At 33.6% G+C, this 13,883-nt stretch overlaps 1 protein-coding gene across 1 annotated transcript; it reads left to right on the forward strand.

Annotated features, from left to right (window-relative positions):
- Positions 1–551: 551 nt before the first annotated feature.
- On the forward strand, positions 552–13,665 carry COPS2 (COP9 signalosome subunit 2; the record flags this gene model as incomplete). Its single annotated transcript, XM_010174120.2, has 12 exons — positions 552–665; positions 1,725–1,802; positions 2,402–2,527; positions 3,919–4,008; positions 4,127–4,204; positions 5,042–5,216; positions 6,266–6,444; positions 6,566–6,618; positions 8,890–8,987; positions 10,799–10,881; positions 11,958–12,016; positions 12,792–13,665. Coding segments are annotated over 12 exons (1,278 nt in total), but the record flags the coding sequence as incomplete, so codon positions are not given.
- Positions 13,666–13,883: the final 218 nt, after the last annotated feature.

Consider the following 13,883-nt stretch of genomic DNA (forward strand, 5'->3'; position numbering starts at 1 on the left):
GAATCGTTACGGCATAAAAAGGCAGATTAGAGAGAGATTCATGGAAGCATTTTATATCCTCCATTGCTTGTGTGGCAGCTCAGCCAGAGTCTTTTCTGTGGGTAGCAAAGGTCATATAATAGAGTTCCTTTTAGAAAACTAGTGACCAACGTGTTCTCTCCTCCACAGAGAAATGACATATGCTGTTAGGCATGTGTCCTCAAACACCAAAATTGGCAGAATTTTTATAATACAGTCTGTACTGTCATAAAGGTGAAGTTGTTAGATCTATGAGTTCATTAGTCCAGAAAGAAATCTGTTGACCGGCAAGTGTTGGTGGATGGTGAGGCTGGCCTAGGAATGGGAGAGATGGAGCCATCGTCAGGGTCCATACCTGTTACCTGCTCTAAAATTAAAGATTTTCTGTTAACATACAAGCATTCCATGTCAGTTTGAGCAATATGTCTCACTATATTTTATCCATTTTCAGCAGAATGTCAGATATTCTGAAGCTTTCTTTTTTTTCCTCTGATTTTTATTTGTTTCTTTTTTTTTTTTTCCTTAAAACATAGGAATATTCTGAGGACAGCAATTCTGAACCAAATGTGGATCTGGAAAATCAATATTACAATTCCAAAGCTTTGAAGGAAGATGATCCCAAAGCAGCATTAAGCAGTTTTCAGAAGGTTTTCTGTCTTTATATTCTATCTCTTTATTTTATGTTAATTTATATTTTAAAATATTTTCTTACCATTTGAGTTATTTTCTGGAATTTTAAGAGTAATGTTTGAATTTTAACTTACTAATATGCTAAGTTTATCATTGGACAACTTAAACTCCCGGCTGACTGCCTTTCAGGATCATGCTTAGGGAACATAAATAAGACATGGAATAGTCCTATTTTCTCACAGAACTAAGTTTTTAATAATCAAGATTTACTAACTTAATTAAACAGTCCTAAGTGTGTTTTCACATGTCGACTATAGAAGCCAAATCCATTTGTTTTTAAAAATGAAATGGTGTTTTCCCCAGTGTCTTATGTAATGTGTTATATTTGGTTTGCTATCAGATTCCAAAGCTTTAAATGTATAAATACTAAGTGACAGAGTTTCCTTCCTTCATGTCAGTTTTAAATTTTTAATGTTTGCACACTGCCACCAGAAAGCAATATGTTAGTTGTAACTTTTTAAAGAATAAATAGATTTTTGCCTCTCTTGGGTTATTTATCGTGTATAACAGTATTGTATGCATTACTTTAAAAAAACTTTCTAAAATTTTTACTTACAAAACATTTCCTTTACCATGTTCTGTTAAAGCCCTTCTGATATGTGAAAAAGCTATAGTAATTCAGAAGTGTAAATTTTTGACTAATTTAGTCAAGGAGTGGGTTGAGTCAGTTTTGCAGGGAGTGTTACAACTGTTTTGTGTATATGTATTTATGGAGTGGCATTCAAGTTTGGTGTTTGGCATTAGACAACAACAACAACAAGATGTATAAATAACAATTCACCCTCCTTACCTCAACTAAGTTGTGAAAACTAATAAGATACATACCCCTCACTATCTCAGTAATATCAGGGGAAGAGTAAAATTGAAGAACAGGGCAGAGTGAAACACTACTTTGTAAGGAACAAAGTAGGGGGAAAAGGCCTGTATGGGATATGTACATTTTAAAAAAGATGCAAATAAATTTAAGTTTGAATAAAGCTTTTATAAATATTGTTTAAAAAATTCTTCTATTTCAGGTTTTGGAGCTCGAAGGTGAAAAAGGAGAATGGGGATTCAAAGCTCTGAAACAGATGATTAAAATAAACTTTAAATTGGTAGGAATTACAGCTATCATTTGAGTGTAAATGGCATAAATATGTATTTGATCCAGAGGTCATAAGTTACTATTCTGATTTATGGCTATGACAATTAGATCTGCCAGGACTTGTCTTTTACAGCCTTTAATAGCTACTACAGACATGGCAGGGAAATCTTGTGGTGGTTGCAAGTCAAAATGGATGCAAAAGAGCTGTTGTTGTCAGCTGATACACTCTGAAAGTTTGAGGCTCAGTCCTTGTTATCCTTGGGTATCATACCATTGCAACTGGTAATGTTTCTATATATATGTGTACTTCACCAGAACAAATCAGTGAAAAATTTGTTTGTTACTTATGCAACCATTCCAAATCGTTGTATAGCCAACTCTGTTTTCTTCACTAAGATAAATATTTTAAATGTCTATTCCGTGCAGTCTTGCTGAACTTATTCCTGATTCTGCTGCTTATGAATAAAGTGGTGATGTAAAAGTTCCTAATAGCAACCACTACTGCACAGTCTTTGTTATGCTTTCTTTCCTGTGTGTGTATTTACAAGATATAACTCAGTTTTTAATAATTGAAACAAAAATTATAATGTAATTTTGTTTTTCTTTAAGACTAACTTTCCTGAAATGATGAACAGATATAAACAGCTATTGACCTACATACGGAGTGCAGTTACAAGGAATTACTCTGAAAAATCCATCAATTCTATTCTTGATTATATCTCTACTTCCAAGCAGGTTAGATCATCAGTTCTTTCATCTTCATGGTTTTCCTTTTTGCCTTTTTAACTGTGGACTTTTCAATGTGTGCTAGTCTGTTGGTTTTGGGTTTTTTTATCTTAATAGAGAATATTTTTAGTATTAATTTGTTGTTATATGTTAAAATATATTCCCTACATTTAATGGATTCTATCAACACACATAACTTTTCATAAATTTGTCTTTTTTGGGCAATATTACCTCGGATTTCTGTGTTAATAAGTAAATACTTTTTTTTTTTTTTAGCATAGTAGCTACACACTATAAGTGCCTTCTCAAATATAATTTGTAGTTAAACAATTTTTTTTTTTTTTTTTACTCTGGGGGGAGAGGGGAACCTTTGAAAAACTTAGTAATGAAGTGTTGGTGTTAAATACTGCCTGTCTTTGAGTGTACTGTGCAAGCTAGGTACATGTTCATAGATACACACCCCAGCTCCTTTTCTGTAGTGTTGCTGTGGAAGCTTTACAGAGAGTAGAAAGCTCCCCTAACTGACTACCTGGAAGTAGGACCTGCATATGGAGGATCACTGGTCTTTAGTGATGACTCCTCTGTCATTATCACAAGCCTTCCTGTCCTGCCACTCATAAGAAATGGAAGTTTACTGGTTGAATGACAGTTTACCCTTAAGATCCAAAGGATTATTTTAGACTATACCTTGTTGGCAGAGGTCAGTGTGTTTGGTCTAAATGCAGTTCAAGCCAGAGTTGGAGGGACAGTCTGGAAATCATAACTTTGTGTATAGCCACAGATCTGTTATCCTCAAAAGAACAATGACCATAAACAATACTAATGCATTCCCTGTCCAGCCTTTGTTGAGGGTCACACTTAGCACTTTGATTTCCGTTTTGGATGTTGCATTTTTGGGTTTTATGCAAAGAAACAGTTTGATGTACTCGAGCTTGTTTTCATGCAGCATTGGTAGTGTAGAAAGGAGAAGGCATCTTTTACTTTGACCATTTCTCTTTGTAAATCCTGTTTTCTTTTTGATATTCAAATTATTTTTATTCTTTTAAGTAGGAGCAATGTTGCCTGTGTTTGTCTTTTGTTACGCAACATAAGAATTTTATTACTTGGTTATATGAGATGGGCTTGTATAAGGTGGCTTTCATTTTTCACTGGCCTGATAGATGCTTGCAAAGCTTAAAATGTGAATACTTTTTAATTATATCTATTTCATATAAGAAAAGCAAGTGTACTTAGTTTTGTTACTGTAGAATCTTTTTAAAATTTAAAAGCAGACATTCAGTAAGATGCATACCTTTCTTATTTTGAAGTTCAAGCATGCACTTTTAGTTTGTTCAGACTGACTTTATTAACAGGTACAAATTTGCTGTTTACAATTATAGAATTCTGATTTTTTATGCCAGATGGATTTGCTTCAAGAATTCTATGAAACAACGCTTGAAGCTCTGAAAGATGCTAAGAATGATAGATTGTGGTTTAAGACAAACACAAAGGTAAAATATATAACTTATCATTTTTTGCTTTTGTTTGTGACACCTTCAGCTAACTCTTATAAATGATAATTGTCAAATCTTAATAGACCTTCGTACTTCAACTTTTTTTTCATTACAGCTTGGCAAATTATATTTAGAACGAGAAGAATATGGAAAGTTACAGAAGATTTTGCGTCAGCTGCATCAGTCCTGCCAGGTACCTTTATATTCTAAATCACTGTAGCTTAGTAAACAACATCGATTTTTGGTTTTTTAGTCTGTTGTTGGCCTTTGAGGCATGTTGCAGAGCTTTAGTACAGAGGAAAAAAATACTCTGCCTGCTTTAATTTGTTATCTGTTTGATAACTTGAACAAAAAATGATAAGTGTTTTATTCCTTGCTTGAAGATGTTTTAAAAAAAAAATTCACAACTGCTGATTAAGTTTCCTTTTAGTCAGGTGTGAGGATGAGAAGCACATATGAATAATCTATAATGCACAGACATTTCTTTTAAAATATAGTGAGAATTCCAAGCAAGCTTTACTCAAAACTGAGAGTACAGTTGTTACTTTCCCATTTTGAAGGGGGTAAAATTAGCTATGCAGCCTGCTGTGCTTGTTGGTGTCCCCTTTTCTTCCTCCAGCATGGAAAATGAGTTACAAATATCTGGGAAATGGTTCTGTTATAGGCAGCAGAAGTCCCGTATGTATTGTCTATATATATATATATATATTTGTATGTGTGTCAGTGATTGTATTTATATACTGAGAGTGTAGTTTAATGAAAGTGGAAAAGAATAAAGGGCAAAGTTCTGAGGAAAACATTTAGTTACACAAAAATACTGACTCTTTTAATAAAGGGCTTCAAAACTTGGCCTGTGATAAGTTGAGTATTATTTTTTGTGTTAATAATTATATAAAAATTTTAAAAGTTTTAGGAATATTCTTATTTCTCACAGGAAATTACTGAGAGTATTTGGTAATCAGGTTTTTACTAGTATAAAACTGAAAACACTGTTAAAATTTCACAGTATTTATTACTTAATCTGTCCTAGACTGATGATGGGGAAGATGATCTAAAAAAAGGTACTCAGCTGTTGGAAATCTATGCTTTGGAGATTCAAATGTATACAGCACAGAAAAATAACAAAAAACTTAAAGCACTATATGAACAGTCATTGCACATCAAGTCAGCCATTCCTCATCCACTGATCATGGGAGTTATCAGAGGCAAGTTAACTTTGAATTTTTCTTTTAACTTCTGTTGCATAGATTAGTTTTATGAAAATCTGATAATTAATGTTTTTTTTCTAGTTCCAAGTATAAAGACAGAGGATCTTGTAGATTCAGAGGCAGACAAACCATATGTGAATAAAGTACTACAAATGCAGTGGCTGCAGTCTCATCATTTAACCTTTGCCTCCTGCAGTACCTTAGCTCTGCTGTTCCGGTGCCTAAGTACCAGCCACACTGGTGAGAAGGGCAGGGCAGTTGGCTACATGTAGTGCAGGAGGAGAACAAGAGCTGTTTGATAATATGGCAGGCAACGAAGGATAAATGCAAAGGCATTTGTGAAGGATAAAAACAAAGGCTTACAGGACTGCTAGAGGAAGGGACTGCTGTTTATGCAGTTCCTATTTGTAAGTTTGTGCTTGATCTCTTACCTCACTAAAATTCATCAGGAACTGGAGGGCTTTAAGTAGTGTTTGAAAATATTATTTATTATCTGTAACAGTGAATTATAGTGGAAACATGCTGTGTGTCTTGAAAAAAACTTTCTTCAGAATACTGTTGTGCTTTCCCTCTTCCCCTGGTGTAAGCACTTGCACAGACAATCAGGCAGCAGTGGGTACTTCAGAAATTAAAGGAGATACAGAGCATTTCTCAACTTTTCTGTGTGGTTTTGCTCAACATACAGGGAAAATTCCATAAATATAGGAAGTCTGTTGCCTTTGAAATGAAGTTAAATTCCATTTCAGTTTTTACAGTATTTTCACATAAGGTTAACTAATTATCATCTGTGAGGATTAGTGTTCTTTTAGATTTATGGTGTGGGTTGAGGTGGTTTTTTTTCTTTGGAATGGGTTTATTCAGATGGCAATGCTGTATGTGAAGGCTCTAATGCTTTTATTTTTTCTAGTGATTTCATAGAATGAAAAGACTCCTGAAAATATTTCAGTAATCTATTTAGAAATAGCATGGAACTTCTGAGTACAATTATTGTAGTCAGCAACAAGCACGTAGTGTTCCTTTTCTCTTCATCTGTATTTTCTTTTCAGAATGTGGAGGCAAAATGCACTTAAGAGAAGGCGAGTTTGAAAAGGCACATACCGATTTTTTTGAAGCATTCAAGAATTATGATGAATCAGGGAGCCCCAGAAGAACCACTTGCTTAAAATACTTGGTCTTAGCAAACATGCTCATGAAATCTGGAATAAATCCATTTGACTCTCAGGAGGTATTTTTTTTTCCTCTCCACCCCCCCTTTCTGAATTCATAGGGAAATGACGCAAAAGACAAAAATGGAAAAAAAATATTTAAAATCTAAACATGCATATTGTGCTTTCTGTTCTGTGTAGGCTAAACCATACAAAAATGATCCAGAGATTCTAGCAATGACAAATTTAGTAAGGTAAGATTTTAATTTTTTCTGGAGAAAATTAAAAAAAAAAAAAAAAGATGCAGTGTCCAAACAAAAAGTGGACTATTTTTAGAGGTGGCTTTTCTCTCCACAGCTAACACCTTTATTTTATAAATATTGGGCAAATATTTGTAGCATGTTTGCTTTTCTTAAGAAACTTCTATTTACTATGGCATACCAAAGTATCTATACTATACCAGGTAGGGGTACAGAAACACGCTGTTATCTTCTACTCTAGTGAATTTCTTCTGCAGTGGCAGAAACACAATTTCTTCCCTGAAATAGAATTGTTCCACCTTGTGCTGCAAATGGTCTTTAGGGTTTGGCTGATTATATATGAGAAACTGAGATGACTGACATCTCATACCAAAGCCAATAGAATAACTGGATGCATGGATATGTCATGATCACTAAAGGAATTTCATAATTTAGGAACATGAAACTGAACTCTCAAGTGATCTCCCCTATCCTTCAAACATAAGTGAAAATTAAAAGAATGCTTCATTACCTCTTAAAGGCAACTGTGATGTAAGAATTTTTGGGGTATTAAGATCATCAGGCAAAATAAATTGAACTGAGGCAGTTTTTGCATACTGTGCTGTGAAGCTAACCTGTTCCATCCCCCCTGTCCTGCCTTTACTTTATCGATAAAAAAAAGTAGGAAAACTTTTCCCACCTTTTCATTACGTAAGAAGTAACACCTGCTCATGTTTTGAAATACACAGTTGATCTCATGTTGGAACAAGCTTTGCTCTGATGCTGCTGTGGTGCTGCACCATGGTATGCACACAAATTGTTTCTGAAAGTGAGGATGTTCATCCATTATTGACATAATAATGAATAAATTATTTGTCAGTTTATTAAGGGACTGTTTCCAATAATTCCACTTTAGACATGTCTTTTCTACTTCACTGTCATAGTTTCATGTGAATTTGAGGCAGAAGGAACTCCAGGTAGCCTTACCCAATCTGATTTTATTCATATTCCTAATTTCTATCTTTTATCTTGACATTTGAGTGTAACTGCTTCTTTAAAATTAATAATGCAATTAAAGTAATGTAGATAAGAAATATGCAGTGTAGATAAAATCAGTTCCAAAGATTACAATTATGTTTTTAATACTTCCTGTACTCTACATTGGGAAAGTGAATGTTTTACATATGATAAAAAGAAACTTCTGGAATAAACAATAAAATATACTTAAGTGAAATTCCTTTAAATTATGAAGTAAAATTTGCTAGTTTCATGTGATACAGTCCATTCCACTCAAATAACTCCACTTACAAGCTTCTCAAGTTCCATCTTAAATTTAACAGGTCTTTTTCTTGCCCCTTTTACTGATAATAAAGGATTATTTTTTTTTTTTCCGACCAGTTTAAAAAAAAATTGAAAATGTACAGAGACTATGAAGGAAAGTAGATGCTGCTTTAAAAATGCTTTATGTTAGTATTAAATAGCAGTTGAAAGCATGTATTGAGCACTATGTCTTTCAGGTTAAATATTGATCGCCTGTAGCTTAATATAACTAAATTACTGTGTAAGTTTGATTAGTTAGTAGATAGTCCCTGTTACAGCTGACTGTTCCTGTAGGAAAATATGATAGATTTGAATTGTAAAACCATTATATTTCAAGAAAAAGATCTTGTTTCAGTCGTTACAGCTCTTACCTTTAAATAATGTTCTGGTGCCACTATGGAACAATAGATGGCTAAAGCCACTTTCTTTTTGTAATCCTTTCTCAAAGAACAAGATTGACGAGTTAAACAATATATATACTAAAAATGAGCTATAAATAAAAATCTAAAAAGTTATATTATGCCAGAATTATGGATGGTTAATCCTGGAAGTCTTCCATCTTCCCTTTAGACTCTTTTTAGCACTTATTTGTTCCATAAAGTATGGCTTCATGAAGCCAAAATTCAAGTAATAATACTTTTCAAAATTGGCTATTTTTAGGTTATAGGCTTCTTAATGTACAACAGTTTTGAAACTAGAGTGCACTTGTGGAATAACTAAATGTTCATACTACGCTTTTGTAAATGCTAGTAAAATTGAAATAGGAGAGAGATAATTTCTGTTGCATCTCATCTTGAAATAGTTTTTCCTTATAAAGGTTCTGAATACAATTATTTGCCACCAACACTTAATACAGGGTTTGTTGGGGTTTTGGGTTTGTTTTTTTTTTTTTAGAAGATGTAGAACAGTCTTATGAGTCTGTTTCACTTTTAAAAATAATAATGCAGTCTCTTGTTTTTTCTGAAGTGCCTATCAGAATAACGACATCACTGAATTTGAGAAGATTCTGAAAACAAATCATAGCAACATCATGGACGATCCCTTCATAAGGGAACACATTGAAGGTATTTTTGCAGGATATTTTAATCCTTTTGTTTTTTTCACTACTTGGTTAAGCTCCTTTGCCCCTTATCCCTATGGTTTATTTTTCTTCTTGGCAGAATGAGAGTTCTTTGTAATTCTTTGTGGATGATAACTTTGCTGTTTCTAAGTACTTTAGAAGTTGGTCAAGGCCAACATGCATCCAGGCATGTAGAATGACTGTGAAGAATTGTAGGAATGATGGAGAAAGTCCTAGCAAGAGTGGATATTCTAAGATAATATCTACGGTGGTGTTAGGCACTGAATATTTTGAGTGGTGCGGGTATTTTTTTCCCATTGGAAGGGTTAAATGAGGGCAACCCATACTTGTAAAGGTTGCTGGTGTCAGTTTCAACAGTTAGATGTTTGCTAGTTTATAATGTTAATTTTCTGCTTCAGAATATACATTTTCTGCTTCAGAATGTATACATTAGACAGGACAATAATTCTAATGTATATGTTGAAAACAGTGTTTGGATTTATAGTACCTGTACTTAATAAAACAGGGGAGCACACACTAACACGTGCCCTTCCGTTCCAATAACATGACAAAATAAAGTTATCCCCTGCATTTATCATGTATCTGAGAATTTAAAAGTCTCTTCACTTGAATATAGTGTCAAGGTTTTCAGATAACTACTGTTTTCATCAGGAGTAGGGCTTAATGTGCATTGCAGGATCATTTAGCTAGATAGTTACATGAAGGAAAGAGTTAAATCCACAGACCTGGTTTTCTTACACTTCTTGTTTGTAAAAGAGAACATGGCAAACAGCAGGGGAAACTAAATATAACCCCTCTACTGCTGTTACATGTCGACTACTGGTAAGCTTCAAAGTCTTGTAGGGAGACTCTGTAAGATTACAGAGATGGATGCTTAAGGAAGAAAGTACGACAGAACTGGAAGGCAAGAGAAGGAGGACAGTTGAATCAAAGGACTGAAGAGAATTTGAGTTTCACCCCTTATATGATAATAATCTGCTAGTTATATCCAAGGGAAAAAAAGACATTCTCATCTTTTTCACTCTGTAGTGATACAGAATGTGTGTTCATGGTTATAATATTTACATACCTTGCCTCATTGTTTTAATCTCCTTCGTTTTATTGGGATACATAAACTGGTCTGCAGTGTTACTTTTAATTAAGTGAAAAGTCCTTGTGTAACTGGTTAGGTAAAATGGATCTAATGGATCTAACTCTTTTTCTGTTAATTTACAATTGTAATTTATGCTTTCATTTTATCCAGATTTTCTTTAATAATGTAAAAACTTCTTAAACAATGGCAGCACTATCTTATCTAAGCAAAATCAGCCACTTCACACAGTCTCTGTTTTATACAACTTCTTCGGTTCCTCATCATAATTACACCATTTGGCTGTGGTCTTTTAACTTAAAACGTGAATACTCCCCATTAAGTTAAATGTGCACACACTTAAGTTCCAGAGCCTTAAAAATGCCTCTTTTCACTTTTGTACAAGGCAAGCATTCTAGCCATAAGTTAGAGGAGCAGACATACTGTGTGATAATGCATATGATTTACCCAGGTAGTCTGAATAATTTAAATTTTTAGCAGGGAATATGTTGCTCCATGTTTAAACAGTTTTCAACTCTATCTGTCCATCTGCTGAGTTACATATTGCTTGGATCCCTGGAAAAATTTTGTTATGCTTCCCCACCTCACTGAAGGACTACCTTAAAAGATCATGGTATTGAGGATATCTTTCTATATGAAGCTGTATTGCATCTTTATTTCAGTCCTGTTGTTTTTACAGTGTTTATTTTTTTAATCTCTTACAGAGCTTTTGCGAAACATCAGAACACAAGTGCTTATAAAATTAATTAAGCCTTACACAAGAATACATATTCCTTTTATTTCTAAGGTATGTGTCAGTGGAACCTTGCATTTGCTTAAGTAAATGATTAATTGTACAGAAAAGCTCTTAAATAAATACAGCGCTTCCAGAAATAAAACATCTGAAATGTAATCTTAAACCATAAAGTAGTACTGATGCACTGCTGGCAGCTTTGCGGTGTGAAAATGGAAATTTCAAGTGTCGTCCCAATGCTTTTTATAATATGTACGATGATATACTTCTAAAATATTAAATTACCATATTCTACTTGGTGTAGAAAAGCACTTTTCTGAAGAGAAATATAAAAAGTGAAATTTATATAATTCACATTTAATTATGAACATAAATTTTATTAACATAAAAATTCAAATCTTAATTCCTTCTGTTCAAAAGATGTCTTCAGATGTCTGTGTCATACAAGTTACAGAACTGTGGTAGTAGAACAAACCAGCTATTATACTAGAATCACTGACTTTATTTCCTAATCTGGAAAGAGCAAAATAAAAAAACCATGACAGTAGGTGACTGTTTCCATCACCTTTGAGTCTGTGATTTTTCTTGCAAAAATTTACAGCTTTCCAGCTTATATCAGTAAGTGGCAGAGATGCCTTTTTTTAATGCTTAAATTCGCTTTACAACTCTGTATGCCTTTTTTTTTAAGCTAGCCTTAACATTTGTAGAACTTGCTTGAGCCAGAAGATACAATTAACCCTCTAAATGGTTTTGAGTGCAGAGCCATTCTTTTCTGATAATTATTGTCTTTTATTTTATTTCCTAGCTTTTTTGTGTTTGTGGTGTTTGGGGGTTTTTTTGGTTGTTTTTTGGTTTTGTTTTCACTAAGTCAGCAAAAGAAATCTTTTCTGAAGCTTCCAAAAATTTTGCTTTAGCCTCTTCAGCCTTTTCTGAAAGGTTACTGATCTCTTGATCATTGGCAATATATACTTCGGGTGAAGTTCTTTTGCTTGATAGATCATCATTGAATTAATACTTTTGAACAGTAAGAAACAGAAATTAAACCAAATCCTATAGATGAAAATAAAGATTGGAAGGATTTAATGTTGCAAAACAGCGTTGCAGCATGATGAATTTTCTTTTTCTTTTAGGAGTTAAACATAGATGTAGCTGATGTGGAAAGCTTGCTTGTGCAGTGCATATTGGATAAGTATGTCCATTATTCTTGATTACTGATCTTTGATTACTTTAAAGTATACAAGAAGCAACAAAACAGTATTTTGTGCATTGTTGATTCTAGAACTGAAGGGTAATGGTGCTGACTTTGTTTGGATTTGCTTGGCTTCTGAGCAGTAAAGTATATTTGTCAGATGTGAGCCAAGAAAATCATAGAGAGAGATTGAGTGGCATGTTTTTTACTTTAATTTTGAATTACATAATAAATTGCCTGAATTATTATGAAATTATGAAAATTATTATTCTTAGTAATTGCTGCTTTATACCAACGTGTATTTTTGAGTACATTTTCAAGTTGACAAACGAGTAGTCTGCTCACCTTGACCAGAAGAACTTAACTACAATTTGTAAAAATCTCTTTTTGGAGGGTAACTTGTTGTATCTACTAGGAAAATATAATCCATACATGAGTTTATATTTTAATTTCTTTTTACATAAATCTCCATATTTCATTATTCCTTACCTTTCAGGAACTGTTTACCTCATACTGCTTCAGACTTTACATGTGGGTCATAGCTAGGGAGATAATAAAAGCATTGCCCAATGAATTAGTTCATTTGATTTCCAATCATGATGAAAACTGAACAGGCAGTACTGCCCAGAACAATATGTTGTAAAAGTGCTGAATTCTGAAATGGACTTTGTGTCTCTCTTGTATAAGAAGACCTCTTATTTTATCTCTGATGTATTGTTAGCTCCTATTTCTGTGTACATTAGTGATTTATAGTTATTTATTTATTTCCTTCTAGCACTATACATGGCCGAATTGATCAAGTCAACCAGCTCCTAGAACTGGATCACCAGAAGAGAGGTGGAGCACGGTATACTGCGTTAGATAAATGGACCAACCAACTAAATTCTCTCAACCAGGCTGTAGTCAGCAAGCTGGCCTAACAGAAAACAAGCTTTTACAAACGTACTTAAGGCAACAGTGCAGTGATGTAAACCTTAAGAGAACTGGGAATGGCAAAACTACTGTCGGTTGGTGTGCCCTGAAATTATTGGAGTTATGGCAGAAGTGCTTTTTTGATCAGCTGGTTTGTGTTTTGCTGCTGCATTTATCCCAAGAAAAAAACAGCTTTAATCTCCAGAAGAAAACCAAAATGCCACGGGATTTATGCTGTATTGACATCTTGCCCTAAACATACAACATCCTAGTAATTTGTCAAAGGGCAATTAATGACCAGAGAGAAGATTTTTGTCATGATTTTAAATACACTGACACGTTACTGTTGGTTAAATTTAAACATGTTTTACCTGCAGAAATTCTCTCACAGAAATAACCTGCAATAACTTGAAATGCATACCCTTTTGAACACTTCCTTTTCTCATGTATAAATTGAAATGTTTGCTGCATTTTGCAAAATGTCAGTTCTCCAAAAATGTGTCCGTATATTTCTGTACCTGCAGTGTAGTAAAGGTTTAGAAGAAACCCCATAATTATAGTGGCATACTGTCACTTAGGTTTCAAGCAGCAAAATAAACAGTGCAGTTCAGAAATTGTACAGTTTGTTTCTTGATGTGCTTTCATTATACTTTATTTTTACTTTTGTTATTTTTAAAAGAAAACAGGTATTTCTTCATCCTCACCTCACTTATGAAGGACATTATGGAGATTTTAAGTCTAAACCTTGGTATGTCTCCAGTTGATTTTTCTTTTTTTTTTTTTACCCTTGACATAGTTAAATACTAGAGTTTAAAAACTGACATTTAGCAGTCTTGCTAACTAACTTTTATCTTTCAAGATACTAAATTATCAGTCCTGTGTAGTTGAAGTTGGTGGGTATTCGGCATTTCTCAGAAATATGCTTGTTTTTTGTCTTGGTACTTCAAGAATACAG

This window comes from Antrostomus carolinensis, unplaced genomic scaffold, assembly GCF_000700745.2.
Source record: "Antrostomus carolinensis isolate BGI_N321 unplaced genomic scaffold, ASM70074v2 scaffold29668, whole genome shotgun sequence".
In the NCBI taxonomy this organism is placed as follows: Eukaryota; Metazoa; Chordata; class Aves; order Caprimulgiformes; family Caprimulgidae; genus Antrostomus; species Antrostomus carolinensis.